We start from the raw sequence: 18253 nt of genomic DNA on the forward strand, positions 1-18253 counted from the left end.
TGGAGAAGATGGCATGTGTGTGTGTGTGTGTGTGTGCTATCACATACAGAACCGATTTTATACACTTTTGCCCCAAAAAAAAAACCGATTGCCAAACGACACGAACATGAACGCTGACGTCACGCCACGCCAAGGGCCGCGCTAAGCCGTTAAGCAGCTCGCAAGCGTTGAAAGCGCTGCCAAGCGATCGGTGTCATTAGTCAATGGGTAATAGATCAACCTTGACCCGCGTGCCGCTTTGCGTTCGAGATTGCGTGTGTTTGTGTGTGTGTGTGTGTTGGCAGCTAGGCCACTGGTTTGTTTGTTTATTTTGAATAGCGGCGCTCGAGCACGGACTGAGACGCTGCTGCAATCAATGCGCGTGAAATCACGGCTTCCGGTCCGCGTTACACTTCTGGTAGGGGAGGGGTAGGGGGGGGGGGGGTTGTGAGGTACCGAGCTCTGCTCTCTGCCTGATCCGCCTGCTTGTTCGATAAGATTTAGCGTTTAATCGGCAAGAAATTGTTTTCACAAAAATCTCCCCCCCCGCCATGAGCGTGCGCTTCAAACCGTTTCATAACAAAGCACCTCCGCCCACAGCCTGCCGCAGAAACGGTAAAGGGGGAGGGGGGGGGGGAATAAACAAAGCTGGCAGAGAAGTGGGAGAAGGGGTGGTTTGTTTTCTTTTACAGCTTAATTGAGGGCGTTTCGGGAGGATGGAAAGATTTCTCTTAGACAATCAATTAAAACCACTCCAAGCCAAGCGGGACCGTATCTCCACCCACTGAGTGCCGCGCTAGAGTGAAGGAAAGATTTCCATTTTTTTAAGAAGAAAAAAAAGAGAAGAAAAAAGATGAAACGCCAATGTGTTTATGTTGTGATAGAATCGTCTTTTGCCCGGCCAAACGACGGTCGAGCGGGCGCTGGTGACGAATTGATTGTTTTGAGTTTTGCCCCCCCCCCCCCCCATCCAGCCGGTGCAATAGTTTATGCTTTTGCTTTTTCGAGGGCGACCGGTTTGGTGCGTTTGATTAGTGTGTCTGTTGTTGTTCGCTCACACCCCCCAATTTCCTTGAACTTTATTCCCCACTCGTCAGCGCATGATTGAACGATCAATTTCGACAGGCGACAATATACGGAGCAGCCTTCTGATCTGTGCCGCGTGCGCCGCAAAGCTGTTAAGCTGCGAACATGCGGCAGCTCGGGTGAAATTGTTTGATGTTCGCTGGGCGATAATTTCCCAACGTGTGTGTGTGTGTGTGTGTGTGTGTTGGTTAGCAAAGATGAGAAGATTCCCATTTTTCACGGATCGCTTTCCATCAAAGCCCGTGCACACCCTTTTTTGTTCGCGATGGCTCAACACGACACGAGACATCATCTCTTATTTGTTTTGTTTTGTTTTTTTAGACGGCAGCATTGAATCAAATGTCACCGTGGCAGCTAGTAGTTGGGTGTGCTAAACCTAAACGAGCCTTCCCTCTTGGCTTTCCGCTCGGTGCAAAACAAGCACGCGCAAAATTCTCATCTACACGAGCGCACCGGAAGGGAGCGTTCCACGCAAGAATTGAACGAATCCTGGTCACGGCACCAAGCTGTCAGTGTTCAACCGGAGCGATTCGTTTTGGGGTGCTTAGTTTTCGCGCTTATTGCGCTTCGAATTGGGTGTGTGTGTGTGTGTGTGTGTGTGATGTGAGCCCCTGTTCGCGTACCCTTGTTGCCGTTCCACGGTCACGGCGAAAATAACCCCTTTTGATTTGCAGCAGCCGCTGAGTTTCAAACGTGGCGTATCAGAAGATCAAACGAGTATTGGTGGCCCCGTTCCTGGCCCAAGCTTCGAGCAGGGGATGAACTTGTGTGTGTGTGTTGGAATGTGTATATATGGCTGTGTTCCTGCTCAGCCTTATCACCTACCCGTCCTCCACAAGCAAGGTTTCGGTGGCGCCGGGCGCTCGGGTTGCCAAAATTCCGCTTTGAGATTGCAAACAAATGACTGGCGCTGTCGATGTCGGTGGTTCGTATTTCGTCCCCAGGACTTGTCAGTTAATCCGACACGGACATCGAACGGATTGACACTGACCCTGCACCCTTTTTGTGCTAGTTTTATGTGCGAAAGGGGGAGGGGGGGGGAGGGTGGAGTGTAATAGGTTTTTTAAATTTCGGGTGTAAAATAAATGGCGTCGTTGATGCGCTGCGCTACTGCCGCGCTTGTAGGACGCCTTGCTGCACGCCTCGGTGTAATGCAATCGCTCTTGCACGTGCCACATGCTGGCAGAATCATAAAACAGTATGCTCGGAAAACCGAGCATTCATTAAACGAAAAGTAAGTACATTCCAGCCCGACTCGGCTATTGGCAGTTTTGGTTTTATGTTCACCTTTTTTTTTGTTCCCGACCAACTAGAGCCCCACCGTTAAGCATCACACGTGTGTCAGCTGCAAGCTACTGCTGTACGAAAACTGGGCAGAATAAAAGGGAAAAAAACTTTTTTTCCCTTGCCAACTCTTGCAAAGCCTGTCAGCTGCGGGTGATGGTTTTATCCACCCACACGATGGACGAACGGGCGAAAGCGTGCGGCAAAAGTTGAACCAGGCATCAAAGAGGAAACGACACGCGCAGCGGTGGTGCCGTGACCAGGATCCGCTTCAATCTCGCGTGGAAAGTTCCACCGGTGCGTGCTAGCTGATTTGGGACGAGGTCTTGCCTGCCAAGATTAAGATCTTATGAGTTGTGCGTGTGATTGTTGAGAAAGAGAGAGAGAGAGAGAGAGAGAGAGAGGCAGAGTGCTAGGGGGCAAGAGCGGGCGGGTAAGGTTATCGTACACCGAAAACTCGTTCTCGCCGGGCGGTTGCTTATTATCGCAGCATATCTTATTCTACCGTTTCATTGCGAATTCATCCGCCTACGGCCAGGGCGAGACCAAAAGACAACATCTAATCTCGGTTTGCTCTCCCCGGGTGCTTACTTACTCCCATCCCCCTGTCCCTTCTCCCTGTCCCATTCAACCCGGTCTCTCTCTCTCTCTCTCTCTTGCTCTGTTTGGTGCTTTCGTTCTCGAGCCCGATCTAATTAATGAACACAATCGCAATGGCAACAATTTCCCGGCAGTTTCAAGCACTGCGTGCCGCGGCTGAATATTTCAAACTTCTCATCCTTCCTTCTGCCTTCCCCCCCCCACCCCCACCCCCTATACCATCAAACCGGATTGCCGGAAGCATGGCTGGCTGGTGCCCTTCGGTGCTATGTGTGTAGCTGTGCCGGGTGTGCGTGTTATTTCCGCCTCGCCAGATCGCAGCAAAGATCGCAAGGAAGCCCCAGCGGAAGCGCCCTTTCGAGGTGCTATTTTAATGCCTGCTGCCGATTGCACACCGGCTTTGCCGAAACATTGCGTATTTCTACCTTCATATGTGTGTGTGTGTGTATGGTTCTGTACAACCGGGGCAAACGAATCGCTTTGTCCTTGGCACAAAACGACCACTCCGAGTGCCCTCCGGGGTCGTGTTGCGGCCTGCGCAACCGAATGCTGGAACGGGCCAATCCGAATGGAGGGCGCTTAAGGCGTCGTCGAGCGCTTGTGAAGATTGCCGGCAGATTGGTTTGCCTTTTTGGGGGATGGCGGCTCCCACGGTGCTTTTGTCCGATGAGAGGCGAGGCCTTTGATTTCGGTTCCGGGTGGCAAAGGTGCTAATTAATCTGTACTTCCGTGGCAATTTCGGGGGAAGGAGTGGGTTGGGTTGGGATGGGGATGGTGGCTGGATCGAAGTGGACATCCGACACGGAAAGGGGAGGCTGTACCAATTGCTGCTCGTGGTAGTTCTGAGAACAAATATCTATCACATTCTGGCGGTGCTCGCCGGTACACGCTCATCCAAATGCATTTTGATCTATGGTAGGCGATGTTTGGCTTTGCTTGCCTTTGAGGCTCATTCTTCACTAGCTGAAAATGGTTACAGAGCTTGCTCAAAGATGGTTTAAATGAGGATGTCACCCGTTTCGTCCTTATGAATGGTTAAATCACTCTCTTTCTACATGCGACGTTCAGATGAGACTGCAAACGCACCAAGAAACCGTGTTGCTCCTCCGCATTTGACAATTCTAATTGCAGGTAGAGTAGCGCAGCTATTCTTTCAAGGCCTTGTACAATTGTACTTCAAAGGCTAGATTTTCGATATTAATGTTGGTATTTCAGCTACTGTGGGTCTTCCTCTCTGTGCATTCGAACCGTAATTCAAACTTTGGGTTACGGCAGTTGATAAACTATTAGCTCGTCTCCATCCTCCCCTTATACCGATGGAGATAAGGGCTCAAAACATTGATGGTGCGCAGTAGTGCAGAAAGGAAACCTTCGGCAAACCTACCTTACTTGGCCTTCTTCATCTTCTGGTTTTGGTTTTTACTACAACAAAGTCACCCAGAAAAACAAATCTGCATGGCGCGCGCGAATGAGAATCGAACCCCATCCAGCCTTTACACGAACCGGCAAGCCTTCGCCCTCGGCCACCGTGCCGCTCGGATCGACACCGACAAGAACGCTATTAAAATTGCCAATCCGTGCGCCCGCAAAGTGAAGCGAACGGAGCGGGCTCACATTTAAAATTCAAAATCGCATATATTGCATGCGGTAAGCGTAAAGCTGTGCGGAATGAGCAAATACCACCTCATTTTATTCACAATTCCGTATTGAAATTTATACCGCCGTTGCTGCCACCGACTCACCGGCCGGTCAATTGCGAGCCTGGTGAATAATTTGTGCACCGGAAATGATAGCACCTGTAGGTGGTACGGGCTATGGGCTGGACGCGCGTGCTGCGGGATGGTTTTGGCAGCTTGCGTGTGTGCGGAAGCCTGCTTGGTCTCCGATTTCGTGGCCGGCATGAAGCAATTGTCCACCCGTAGCCGCAAGGGGATTGCTGTGATGTGAATATCATAGCAAGCTGCGCTCCACCCATGGTTCGCTGGGCATGGCTCTCCGTCTCTCGCTGGTCATATTTTTGATTCGGTACAGCCCAGCGAAGCTCGCATTGGAACAGGCCACAAACGACACAGCGGTGGCTATAAATTGCCCAGCTCTGCCCGGGGACCGGCCCGACCCGGGGTGGTGTGCGAACCTGTGCGGCCCTAGGGTGCGGCACGGCCCGCGGCGGTTGCGAACCGAGAATCTATCATATTTAATTACGATTGTATGCATGATTGTTTCGCTGTAATTGTCTATCGTAATGTGGTGCGAGGCAAAAAAAAAAAATAATAATTAAAAAACCCATCCCAACCGGTCGTATAACGGGTCACGGTGGAAGCGCTTCGAGGCGAGCAGGGGGCCGTTTTCTGTTTTTTTTTTTCTTTATTCGTTTGAATATTAATATTTATTTAACGACTTAGCCGTGCCGGGACAGCTACAGTATGCAAGCGGGCCGTGTAAAAAAAAAGGGAAGCTAAATCGAAACGCAGCACCGCGGGATTGCGAGAACGCCCGAGTGAACTCATTCGTGCGCGCCAATATATAGATTGGCCCGACCGGGATTGAACCAAACGCTTCTCCTCGGAGGTGGGGGAGGGGTGGGGGATGTGTGTGTGTACGTGTGAGCGTGTGTACCTGTCGTGCTATATTTTATCGCCCGTGTTTTAAGTGCGGTCGCCGTGGTGGAGGCTGGTGTGACGCGCCCGCTCGGGCCCCTTCCTTATGCTGGCTGTTCGCTTCTTCTGTCTATTAAAAAATCGCACTTCCCACCGGCACGTCAGCGTAACAGATGGAAGCTGCCGCTGGATTCTGAAGCTACCCACACAAACACACACACACACACACATACACACACACACACACACACGTAGACAACTAAGTAGACATGGTTCATTCCCACGTTAACGATCCGCGCCCGAAATTCCTGCAGCTCGTTCGTCACTCGGGTTTCGGTTCGGGTTTGTCGCTTCATTAATTAATGGTTTAACTTTTATTTTTTATTGATTTCAAAACACACACATACACGCAGCTTTGGCGGTCACGTCCGGGGTGTGATGGTGTGTTGGTGGTTGTCCCGAATGCGATGCGAGACCAACAAACACGAGTGCGACAAACAATTTTGGACGGAAAATTTCGATTATCAAATTGCTAATTCTCTTTCTCTCTCTCTTTCTCTTTCTCTCTCTCTTTCTATCTTTTCCTCTTTCATTCCAGGATGTATAGCCAAGAGGACGTTCACGGACCTTATGGCAATAAGTACAACCGATTGTGTGCTTCAGTGTGTGAGCGTGTTAAGTTGAAACCCTCAACGAAGAGGCGTAAACACAGCGATTTCGCGTGTTTTGGTAGCTCATTTCGCCTGCATTAGTTTTGTTTCTGTTACAAAACTGTTACACACAGTTCCGTTAACTGAATACACGCGTGCTTATGTGTGTTTGTGTATTTCAAACACTTCTGCCCCATTTGCAGTGCAATCTCATCCATGGGCACCGGCAGAGCCCGAAGCTGTCAGTGTCAATGAAAGGGAGTTGGTACTTTGGTCCGCGCAAACTCCAGGCGGTACGCGACACGCTCTGCCCAACTGTGCGTCACACCACACACGCACCTGACGTGACACTGGCGAGGGTTTGGGAAACCCGATCGAGTGCGTGCTCTCTGGCTCGATCTGTCAAATAAATGTATCCGTAAACTACACACGCATGCTACTTTTCCTCTTTTGCTACTATGTGTATGTGTGTGTGTGTGTGAGAAGCGCGTGCCCGTTTCAGCCTTCTCTTCCTCGCTAGCGTTTGTTTGCGGTAGCGTCGCTGGTAAACGATTCATCATCATTAGAAGTGCTGTTTTGGTGTGCGTTCGCACCACGCACGAAACCTAGTGAATGTATCAATTCCCCTACTGTCGATTGCGTAGGACACTGTGTCGGTGATTATTTTTTGTCTCTCGATTTCTCTCTCTCTCTCTCTCTCTCTCCCCCTCACACTCTCTCACTGGCTCTTCTGGTCCGCTTCGTGCTGGCTGCTGCACTGTTTCTTAGCAGCCTTCGCTAGATTTATTATAATTCCTGTGGTTATAAATAGTTGGCGTTGCAGTCTTCCCCGCCAAACCCTGCTGCCCCGGCCGCCTTGGGTTTTGTTTTCGTTTGTTGTGCTTCCCTGATTTAGTACGACCGCCGGTCGCAATAAGTAGCCGACCCCGCGCCATATGACAAATGTTTATGGCGAGGGGAATTACAAAAAAAAAAAGCGCGATTGAGACGGAGCGGGCGAGAGATTAAAGGAATGTCTAAACGAGACTAACAGACAGTAAAGAAACCCATCATCACCACAAATCAAACCATTCCTTCCCGCAATAATTATTTATTCTCATATTTAGAGCAGAGCGTTGTGTGTGTGTGTTGCGTGTATATTTTCGCTTTTTTTTAAGACTTTTCATCTACACGAAGCGCAAAAAGGCTTAACCAGAACCAGGCACGGATCGGATGGTAGTACCGGCGGCGTCGGCTGCACCTTCCCAGCGACGGGCTGTAATGGAGAGTGTAAAGCCCACCGGGCCGGTTTGCTGCACGACAATTTGCCATGTACCAGGGTGGGATGTAACTGTACCCATTTTACCGTCAGCAAAAGCAAAACGAAAACGAATGAAATGAATTAAACATCACTGCAGTTACGCTGGCAAATGCCGAGCGCTGTCTGCCCACTGTTTCGCTAAGAAGCGACGGGGTTTGCAGTTTCTCGATAAGCGCCCCATCATCCAACCTGTTGAGAGTGTCCAGGCACTCGGGCGCACCGGCACATAGGGCTTCGGATTGTGGATTAGCGGCAGCAGTGGCCAGAGTGACCAGATGGTTACCTTATTATCGGTCAGGCTTGAACATTTGAAACTTGAAACTAGAACACTAGCAAAACTTATCATTGGTAGTTCTTCAAATGCAAAATCGAATCGAAAACAAGTTGAAAATAGTTAGATTGGAACGAAAAAAGATCCAAAGAAACGAACCCGGGCAATATAGACGTACGTTAATGTTAGTGAAAGCAAATACAGTATTTTCCCTGGTTACGCGACACTCGAGTTACGCGAATTCGAGCTACGCGAAGTTTTAGTTTTGACATTTTATAAGTCAAATTGTAACAAATTTCCTCCAACCATTGCCAAATTCATAAGTTGCAGTTTTGCTAAAAGTTTGAAATAACTTCTTCTTCTTCTTCTTTGGCACAACAACCACTGGCGGTCAAGCCACCTGCCTGTACCCACTAGTGAAGTGAGCTTGGCTTTCAGTGACTTATTGTTACCAAAGCAGGATAGTCAGTCCTTTGTATGGGGGCACGGTCTATTCGGGCCTTGAACCCATGACGAGCATGTTCTTACATCGCACGAGTTGACGACTGTACCACCAGACCGGCCCAAATATAACCAAAAAATTGAAATAACTAAACACTCAAAATTAACCGAATTTGCTGCATGAATTGTATGAAATAAATAATTGGGAACATTGAATTATTCAATTTATTCTTCAATAATGTTTCATCAGTCATATTTTGGCTGAAAAACGTGCTAATCGACTTATGCGAAAATCCGAGAGACGCGAATGTCGCTGGAACGTATTATTCGCGCAAGTCGGGGAAATACTGCAATTGGCTATGGTTGACCAACGTTCAGATAGGTATCAGCATTTCAGCTGAACGTTAGCTATGTATTTACAGTTGAACAATGTTTACTATATACGCGTTGTTTACTTCATTCTAATACAGTTGCAATTTAATCGTCTTCCCGTAAGAAATGGGTAATTATCGAGCTGCGTGGTACTTACTAATAGTTTTCAAGAGCTTTTATAGGCCGGCATGATCGCTAAGTTCAGCTTACAATATTTTTGGGTGTGATTTGCCCTCCAAAGAAGAGTGACATTTACGGTTGCTTGGGAAAAATACCATAAAATCTGTTATTTTCAGCAAATAAGAATGTTGAAAAAGGAGAAGATAGTATGAGTCAGCGGTAGGCATGTGGAATAGCGGTCGAATTAAAGACCGATCTTGGCAGTTCTGGTCACCCAGTAGCGCAGTAGCGAGATCGGTCCCCGGTGCCGAGAATGTTTGCGGTTAGTGGCACACGTATGTGTGTGTGTGTGTGTGTGTGCCAGCAGCAGCACCTCCCCCCAGTACTTTCAATATCGGCCAGAGAATAATTACCAATACGAGGGGGGGGGGGGGAAAGGGGAGGGGCAGAAGAGGGTGGTGAGTTTGATCGGCAAACAGTTTCAGTAGCGTTGATTGAAATGGAATAATTGTTGCTCTTCGTAAGTTCACGGCAACTGGCTGTGCCAACGGCCGGGGGTGATGGCGGTGATGGTGGCAGTCTGAAAAAGGAAGCAAGAAGAGGGAGAACGGAGAGAGAGAGAGAGGGATGAGGAGGTGAGAACAGAGCGATGAGTGGGGATGAGAGTACCATAAACGTCAGCGCCACTCACACACAGTGTGGCCAACCATCGTGGTTTAAACTGTCGCCTGGTCGAGCCGGCTGGACGGACCACTTTGATTGTGCTTCTGGGGGTAATCTGTTGCAGGTGTGATTATAATAATATCTCCGTGTGTGTGTGTGTGTGTGTGTGTGTGTGTGTGTGTGTGTGTGTGAAGGAGCAAAGTGAGTCTTATTATTTGGGTTGTGTTGGTGATTGTCGTTCGAGCAAAACCCCTTACCGGAAGTGACGCCGTCGTGCTGGCAACTGGGGCTCCTTCTCTCGCTCTCTCTCCATCTCCCTGTGCAGCGTGTGTGTGTGTGTGCGCTTGTGTGCTGGTACTTTGAAGGGACAAGAGAATACAACCAGGTACGCTGCGAGCCCACCAACCAACCGAACCGATCCCGAAACCCCTTCGTGCTCGTGTGTGCGAAATGCGAAAGTAATCTCAGCGCGCCGTCATCACCGAACTCCAATCAACCGTATCTTACCTCCTTCCTCTGTGTCCTACCTCCTCCACCCATCAGTTGCCTTCTTTGTCTCCGTTTTTTTGTTATCTCGCAGAGCCTCTCAACCTTCTCAAGCGCTCAATCAACCGGAAGGCCGAAATCTCAAGGCGAAACGGGCTAAGAAAGAGCCGAGTGAGCGAAGCCAGCAGAAGCAGCAGCAGCAGCAGCAGGGCCTGGTTGGCGATTTATTTGTATCACGCAAGGGGCAAGCGGATGCTTTCATCCGGTTGAAGCGCTCTGACAACGTGTGATCCACCAATTTCGTTCCAATCTGCACCGATACCTCTTTACCTCCGGTTTGGACGGTTCATCCCGCATTACAGATAGGAGTGGGGGAAGATGGGGGAGTTAAAGTCAGTGAAGAATAAAAAAAGAACAAAAAAAAGAAACATTCTCTCAGTGCATAATACCCCACTGCATCAACGTTTGAGGGATAAGGCGGGCGTAATCTAATTCGATTTTGTCAACTCTCTGCATCGTCTGTGTTCTGAAGAGGAAAAGCGCAAGCAGGAAGGGACGGCGTGAGAAAAGGAAAAGGATGCTACTGCATCTTTACAGGGGTTTCCAGCAGTTCTCATAGCTGTGGGACACTTTATTGACTCTTTCTTGCATGAAATGAACTAATTGTAATGGGAATTGGACTCTCTTGCACTCTTGTTGGACACATCCAATAGGAAGTTCCAACAAGAGTCCAATTGTCAACATATGAAGTTCGCTTCCAATATGACAGAGTCAAGGAAGTGTCCCACTACTATGAGAACCCCTGGAAAACCCTGTAATCATCATAATTTTCCTGTTAGTTTCCGCCACAGTGGAATAAAATTATGCTGCCGCAGCGTGCTGCGTCAAGCATTGTCATGTTTTACCTGTTTTAAGATCTACTAAACGCCTCCAGTGCTGTTATTTTAAATCTATTTTGTCTTTCCCTCTTCCCCCCCCCCTCCCCCTTGTTAAAACCAACGGTGCAGCAGGAGCAGCAGCAGCAGCGGCAGAACAGAATTACCATACGACAGTAACACCAGACTTTCGCGCAAGTGAAGTGAACGCGATCACGCGTGTGAGTGTGCCGCAAACGGGCCGTGAACGCATGGCCGCATGGCTAGCCCGAACACCGTACGAAGGGTAGAAGCTACCGGACACATGCACAACAAAAGCAACGCGAAACTTTAGCGCCAAAAACCGTCCCACTGCGCCAAACGATTGCAGACGACCGGCAGGCGTAACGCTGTGTGATTTTCCTGCCGCGCAAACAAAAAAAAACTGGTTCTATTACATACACACCCGGCCTAACGCCAGCCACAGCCACACTTCCATCAACCACCACCGCATTCTTCTTCAAATCGCGACGGTTTCCTTCTTAGATAGTGAGCGCACTTTTGCCGCTTTAGTTGTAATCGAATGGAGGCGCCTGGTGGCTCAGTGGCGCAGGTGCAGACAGCAGAAGTAGCAGCAGCAGCAGCAGCAGCAGCAGCAGCAGCAGCGACGGTGATGCCAACGACCACGATGGCTACCGGTGCGGCGACCGCAATCAACCGCTGGCGATAGAACCGCCCGACGACGTTAGCCCCACACTACCACCCCTCCCCTCGGTATTATCTCTAACGCGCGGCTAGCGAAAAGGGCGATGCCGGTACGTGCGCGCCACACCCCTTCCGTCCATTCCGTCCAGCCGTGGTGGGGCCGCGGGGTGCGTGTGAGTGACGAGTGCGCGACACGTTCGGGGCGTCCTGCCCGGCGGGTCCTGCGCTGGCCGTAACCGAGCCGTGCGCGCAAGCCGTGCCGCAAGGTGCGCCGTGCCAGTGCGTGTGTTGTTAGCTCTGTTGTGAGAGTGCGTGCGCGTTAGATTTGCGTTTCGCGTAGTGTTTTTATTTTTGTGTGTGCGTGTGTGTTGGTTTGTGCGTGCGTTGGAGGCTGGGCGTTCAGTGGTCGCGTGCGTTCGTAGTAACTCCGTGCGGTAGGTGCGTCAATATAAGGTGATAGTGAGGAGCGAAAAGCCAGGCAAGGCAAGCCTCGGAGTGCAGCGGGCAGCTGTGGGTGTGCGTGTGTGTGTGTGTGTGTGTGTGGAAGTGAAGTGTGCGGCACTGCAGCATCGTTCGCGTTGATAGAGAAAACAGGGATAGGAATAACTTCAGCGCGCTAACGTACCAGGGCGGCCACGCGATCAAACTATCGGGTAGCGGACGCAGCCGGAGGGCGGGCTTCTAGGAGGGAAGCGGCCCGGCAACGGGCCCACCGGCCGGCACCAGGATGACGATGTGGCAGAGCGGCGGGATGGGCCACGGGTCCCAGAACAACCCGTGGATGAAGCTGATGGGGATCGTGCACAAGGAGCGCCGGCACGACAACACCCAGAGCCAGAGCGGTTCCAACGATCGGGCCCTCAACATGTGAGTACCAAATGGCTTTCGTTTTTTTTTTCTTCTGTGAGTATTTTCCTGTTATGCATCATTCATTTCGTGTGTGTTATGGGTGGCTGATGGCGCTCGAACGAATGCAATTGACACGCGGTTTTATTTTCCTTCTTATAACATGTTTTGTTGTAACACCCTGCAAGTATGCAATACACTGTCGTAAGTCAACTTTTTACGGTTTATCAAGGGCACTCGCGAGGACAATGCTAACAAGTTGCTCGTTTGAGTTGCTATCTTATGTATTTTTTGGATTGAAATTGACATAAAACTAATTGGCCAGCGTTCGACAGTTGATTTGAAGGATACGTTGGGGTATATTTGAAGATATGGAAACCATATGGACCGTAGGACTCTCTATACTGCTATGAGTAGTCAATAAGATAGCATAGCTCGTTTGTGGTACGGGCAGACTTTGACCGAAAAACAAACAAAAAAGAAGAAGAGGAAGAAAAAGAAGAAAAAGTAGTAGAAGAAGAAAACGAAGATGAAGAAGAACAAGAAGAAATAGTAGAAAATAGAATAAAAAAAGAAGAAGAAGTAAAAAAGTAAGAAGACAAGAGGAAAAGAGGAAGAAGAAGAAGAAGAGGAAGAAGAACAAGAAGAGGAAGAAGATGAAGAGGGAGAATAAGAAGAACAAGAAGAACAAGAAGGAGAAGAAGAAGAAGAAGATGAGGAAGAAGAAGAAGAAGAAGAAGAAGAAAAAGAAGAGGAAGAAGAAAAAGAAGAGGAAGAAGAAGAGGAGGAAGAAGAAGAAGAAGAAGAGGAAGAAGAAGAGGAGGAGGAAGAAGAAGAAGAATAAAATTAGTAAGAAGAAGTAGACTGCGTAATGAACAAAATATTCACTTGTTTTAATAATTTTAATGTCGTAATTCATTTATTAGTAATTTAAAAAAAAACATCAATCATCCTATTTATACGAATTTTGAGGATTTGTACCACTCGGTGAGAGATTTGTCGTAAAATTTCTTGATAATGTGATATCGTCATAATACGTCTTTAAAAATAGTATTGAACATGCAACTTGTATCAATAGTTAATCCATCTTAATATTATTCTTATCTTCTTTGGATCAACAACCGTTGTCGGTCAAGGCCTGCCTGTACGGGTTTGGCTTTCTGTGACTAATTTATTACCCTATAGCATGATAGCCAGTCTTACTTATCCGGGCACGGTCCATCCGGGGCTGGAACCCATGACGGGTATGTAGTTCAGTCGTAAGTCGTAGACTCTTCTTAAAGGTTCTGTTGGGCAAAAAACACATCTTATTAAAATCGCAGTATTTAGCAAATGTAAGATACGTGTCATTCTTACCTACGCATACTCTTGGCGATAGGTTGGCGTTCACCTATCTTAAAGTTCGGGAAGAAGTCATCGCACCGGAGGACTTTAAAGAACATAAGGATGGCTGTAAAACTCGGAAGCAGAGGAAACATTACCCTCCCTTTCCCTCGCCTCCCAATGTCTGCTGTCATCAAATGCAGGCCGGGTGTCATCGGAACACCAGCCCGGCACAGCCATTTGCTAAGTGACGGTAAAACGTGATCCTCGGTACAGTGCCGTAATGCATCTTACCCTTTTTTTTCCCCGGGACGCTGGGTTGAGAGATGTGGCCGGTCGATTACTAACAGCGTCTAAAAGCGTCAACAACAATGGCCAAACCGCCAAGCACATTCGGACAGTGAGCTAAACTAAAGGCACGGGCGCCATATTTGCGGTTGGCGGTTGCAACACCCTCAACACCGGCAACGCGAAACTACCTAAAAAACTACAACAACAGCAACAGCAACAAAACATTCTCCCTGCTAAAGGGAGTAGCAACGGTGCCGGGAAAAAGGCTAGCCTGCCAGTTGTTTGCCCGTTCAGTTGTCACGTTTGTGCCATTTGTAGGTCGGCGCTAGAGTGGTCATTGTTTTGACCAATTCCCGGGCTTGCAGTGCCTCCGTTTTCCATCGGGTCCGCTAGGTCTGGGCGCACACCGGGGGTCGGGTTCACACCGGGGACCGTGTGTGTGTGTGTGCGGTTTTGTTGTCCGTTCTTTTCCGTCCTCTCGAGCTTTCCGTCGGTGGTGGTTGAATGCTGCTGTTTGCTCCAAATCATCACCGAGCGCGCTTAGAGCAATTCAAGGGCTGCTGGTGCGGCTGCTGTTATTGTTGTTGATATGCTGCTCACCGTGCAGTGTGCACCGAGCGCACAGCGCGAGTGCAAACAGCTGCGATGAAAATAATGCTCCGCTGGGAGTTGGTGCGAGCTTTGTTTCAAAACCCCGTGCAGGTAAATATTTTATTACCGCCAGTGGGGGAGGGGGAGGGGGGGAGCCAGTTTTTTATCTTCCGCTGCATCGCATTTGTTGAAATCATGTTTTTGACTTCGGGCGGGCGGTGCGCGGTGAGTGGAGGCTTCTAGGAAAGGAAGCGACGACAGCAAAAGGGTGCAATTCTAAAGGGGGTTTGTGGGTTTTCACCTTTTGTGTGTTTGCGGTATGAAAGTGTTTTGTTTTAAATTGGAAAAGTTCGAACGGTTTTCACTAGAGAGAGCGACCAACAGATAGAGAATGTGCGAGTGTGTGTGTGTGTGAGAGAGAGAGAGAGAGAGAGAGAGAGAGAGAGATAAAAACAGGTTACAGTTACCGTTTCAGAGAGTATTTTACAGTTGCCTGTAAGAGTAGCATTGCAGGTTTTGTGTGAATGAGCCTGAATTAATTTTGAAGCTTGAGTGGTTTGCTGCAATGCAAGAATTAATCCGGTTCGAAGGACCAAATTATTGTTAGGTAGAAGAAAATGCGGTTTTTTGTATATACCATGATATTTATCTAAAAAGAGGTTATTGATGGTGGTATGAAGTGCCTAAAGTTTTGGAATTTGGTTGAATATACAATGTGATAGTAAAATTAACATAAAAATTTAACAATAATATTACATCATTGAGTGGAATGCCATTGCATTGACGCGTTAACAATTTCTTAAGAAACAATGTGAAAAAATATGATAAAAGTTTTAAAATAGTTAGTTAAAATAGTTAAAATTAAAATAGTACTCATACCGTACGTATTTGTCTAGCAATTGTTAATCATCATTGATACGATACGAATGAGTGTAACATAATTGTAAAATACTGGGCGCCTCCACCGTGCATAAAGCAGATTAATTGGCAACCAAACTATTTGCAACAATACAAACTATAAATCTAGCCGTTAGGTTCGCTTACCCAACGGACCTGCATTCTGTCTGTAGCACGGCAGAGCTTTGCTTTTGAAACTGGTCGCAACGGCCGTACTGGCTTTCCTGGCGGTGCCCGTCGGAACTAGCGATGAGCATGGCAAGCGCGAGCAAATGTTCCACCCATTGCGCTCATCTGCAATGCGGGTGCTGTCCTCGGAGCAGGGCAAAAGCTTCCGCTCCAACCCGTCCTTCGAGGCGAGGAGGACCGATTGGGCGCGAGCGTGCTTTTCGTGCGGCTTTGCTTCACTGCCCGACGTCGGCCAGTGCAAGTGGCAAGTAGTCGAGCAGTTAGTTGGGCTCGGTTTGCAATAGATGGCGCTGCAAGTGTGGTTAATGAAATTTCTGGCCAATAGAGGTCGCTGTCGCATCGTTTGGCCGCGATATCTGCAGTGTGTCTGCAGCGGATCGTGTTTCGTGTTTGGGGGAGAGTGAACTGTTGATATGGTTACTTGGTTAAAGGTTAGGAAATGGTAAAAAAAGGAAAACAGTATTTAGCCCATCGGTGGTTTGCGTGCTTGCGAAAATGTTTTCAGATCAGCCTCACTCGGCATGTTTAAATCTTTTACTTGTATTTACGTTAATATTTTTTGTTCATGAGACATTTCCTGTACAGCTCCGATCGTACCATACAAGAGGTGTCCAAACGTACATGCTACTTGCACCAAGGACTAGCATAGATTGTGCTTTGCGCAAAAAGAGGACTGCACAATAAATGATTGCGGACCGAACAGAACGACGTCGACGAGCAGGAAAAGCCGAACCGATCCGAACACCTTCCGAGCAGCCGCTTTGTCCACCCACCGCGCACCTTAGCAACCCTATTCCGCTGCTTTATCTCACTCTTGCGTGCTGGTTGGCCACTCAGCTCATCCCCGCTAGTACCGGCTGGTGGAAGGTGCGCCCGAACGCAGACCGTGACGTCATTGCGCATTGCGACATACAGCATGCGTTTTCCCTCCCTCGGTGCTGGTGCGGGTGCGAAGGGTTTTCCGTAGAGACCCCGTCTTTGTTTGGGTTTTTCTGGTCGTTCTTGTCGTCCTCCCAGTGTTTGCACGCCCCCCCCCCCCCCCAAACCCACTCTAGACTCCTCGCCCCTGTGCAGCTGGTGGCACACGCCGCACTGACTTTCGGCATACGGTGGATGCATACGGTGGTCTGGTGCAATAGTAGGTTCGGGTGCGACTCCGCGGCAGAAACCCTTCTGCTTTCGGGCAGCCTGCCAAAGTCACACCGAACACAAAGGAGCTGTAATTACAGCCCGAGTACGCGCGCGCCAGTGCCAGTCAAATGTCAACGCGACCGGTAGCGAATGCGCAAATCTCTGTCTGCCGCGTGAGCGGAATGTTATTACAAATAGAAGGGAAATAGAATAGAAGCGGAATGTTATTTTCGTATAGGGAAAAAGAAACATGATCAAATTGCATCAAATCACTGCTACACAATGTTTTTCTTTCAAATACTATTACTAAATACTTTTTGATTTTTTACGCGTAAAAATGTGTTTTTAAATTTCTTATGGAGACGCCTGGTACGTTGTAAAATTTTGTACTAAAAAAGTCTTATGTTTTGACCTTCAAAATAGTGAAACGAAAACAATTACTACCCTGGTCAAATTGTTTTTGGCGAACCGTAGCCATGCTTAACCTTTTCTGTGCAGCTCAAAGCACTTTACCCCCCTCTCTATGTTACCTTCAAACTCGTATCCGGTTCGAAGGACCAAAAGTCGAGCTCGAAGCTCAACAATCACTACAAAACAAATATCGCGCAGTTTAATTGGTGGCGTCCTCAACCTGTACGGGAAGTGAGTGTGTTTTTATTTTAGCTTCTCTAACACCACTGCGCTGTTGTTTTGGGCGGTATCAATTGCAGCCGGGTAGATTAACTCATTGATGCTCCAAGCGTGTCACGCCATCTGCAAGGATTTACAAGCAAGTGAAAAAAAAAAATAGAAAAAAAATCTTTTCGACCAGTTTGTTGACGAGAGATAATTAGAGCAGTCTGGTTAGACCCGTTTCATGACGCGTTTTTGAGTGCATGCTTTGTACCATCAACCGATCACTAACAGGTTCGTTTATTCGTGGGAAGGGGAGGCGCACATTACAAACACCTCAGCGGCCAAATAAATGCAACGCTGCTGCTTAATGATGGCAGCGAGAGATGCATTTGTTGCACATTTGTAGCTGAGGAAAGCAGTGCCTCTTTTATTTTTGCCGTGTTTTCTGTTTGATGCAACCCCCGAGCGTGTTGATGTGTCATGCAAATCTTGTTTGCCGCTGAGGGTGCATGCTGGACGAACTGAAACGAAGCTAAGAAACGTCCTTTGCCAACGTTACTGCTGCGTTTGAATAGTCTCAGTGGCACAGACCGAGGGAAGTGCCTGTAGGTACGATCCGTCTGTCTAATTCATCTTGAAGGCGGTATTGTGAAGCAATCCTTTGCTTCGTTACCAGATCGCTTACTAGAGTCGAGACGGTGCACACACGCAGACACACACATACACTCCCTGACCATCGGTTCGGTCATCGCAGCCGCCGCACGCCGACAGTCGGGTGGCCCAAGCTCGCCCAAGTACACACGCTCGCTGCGGATATACTTGATTTGTGTTGCGGTGCTCTAGCCACTGGCATGAAATTGATATATTTAGTAACCGTTAATTTGTCACCATTTTGGCTCGCCACTCGACCAGCACACTCGTGGCAATCGCCACCCCTCCTCCAACCACTCGAAGCACATTAC

The 18253-nt window shown here is 48.6% G+C and overlaps 1 protein-coding gene across 5 annotated transcripts in view; it reads left to right on the forward strand.

Moving 5' to 3' along the window:
• The window catches only part of LOC1272004 (potassium voltage-gated channel protein Shaker), a 177152-nt gene that overhangs the window by 16883 nt on the left and 142016 nt on the right, over window positions 1-18253 (forward strand). For 4 of the 5 annotated variants that reach the window (XM_003436902.2, XM_061645770.1, XM_061645739.1 and 1 more), the window contains exon 2: window positions 10857-12275. In XM_003436902.2, coding sequence (XP_003436950.2) covers window positions 12136-12275 — 140 coding nt within the window. In that variant the 5' untranslated portion in view covers window positions 10857-12135. Of the gene's footprint in view, window positions 1-10844; window positions 12276-18253 lie in introns of those variants that run through there. The other variant, XM_310869.6, reaches the window with a different exon arrangement.

Source organism: Anopheles gambiae, chromosome X (assembly GCF_943734735.2).
Source record: "Anopheles gambiae chromosome X, idAnoGambNW_F1_1, whole genome shotgun sequence".
Taxonomy (NCBI): Eukaryota; Metazoa; Arthropoda; class Insecta; order Diptera; family Culicidae; genus Anopheles; species Anopheles gambiae.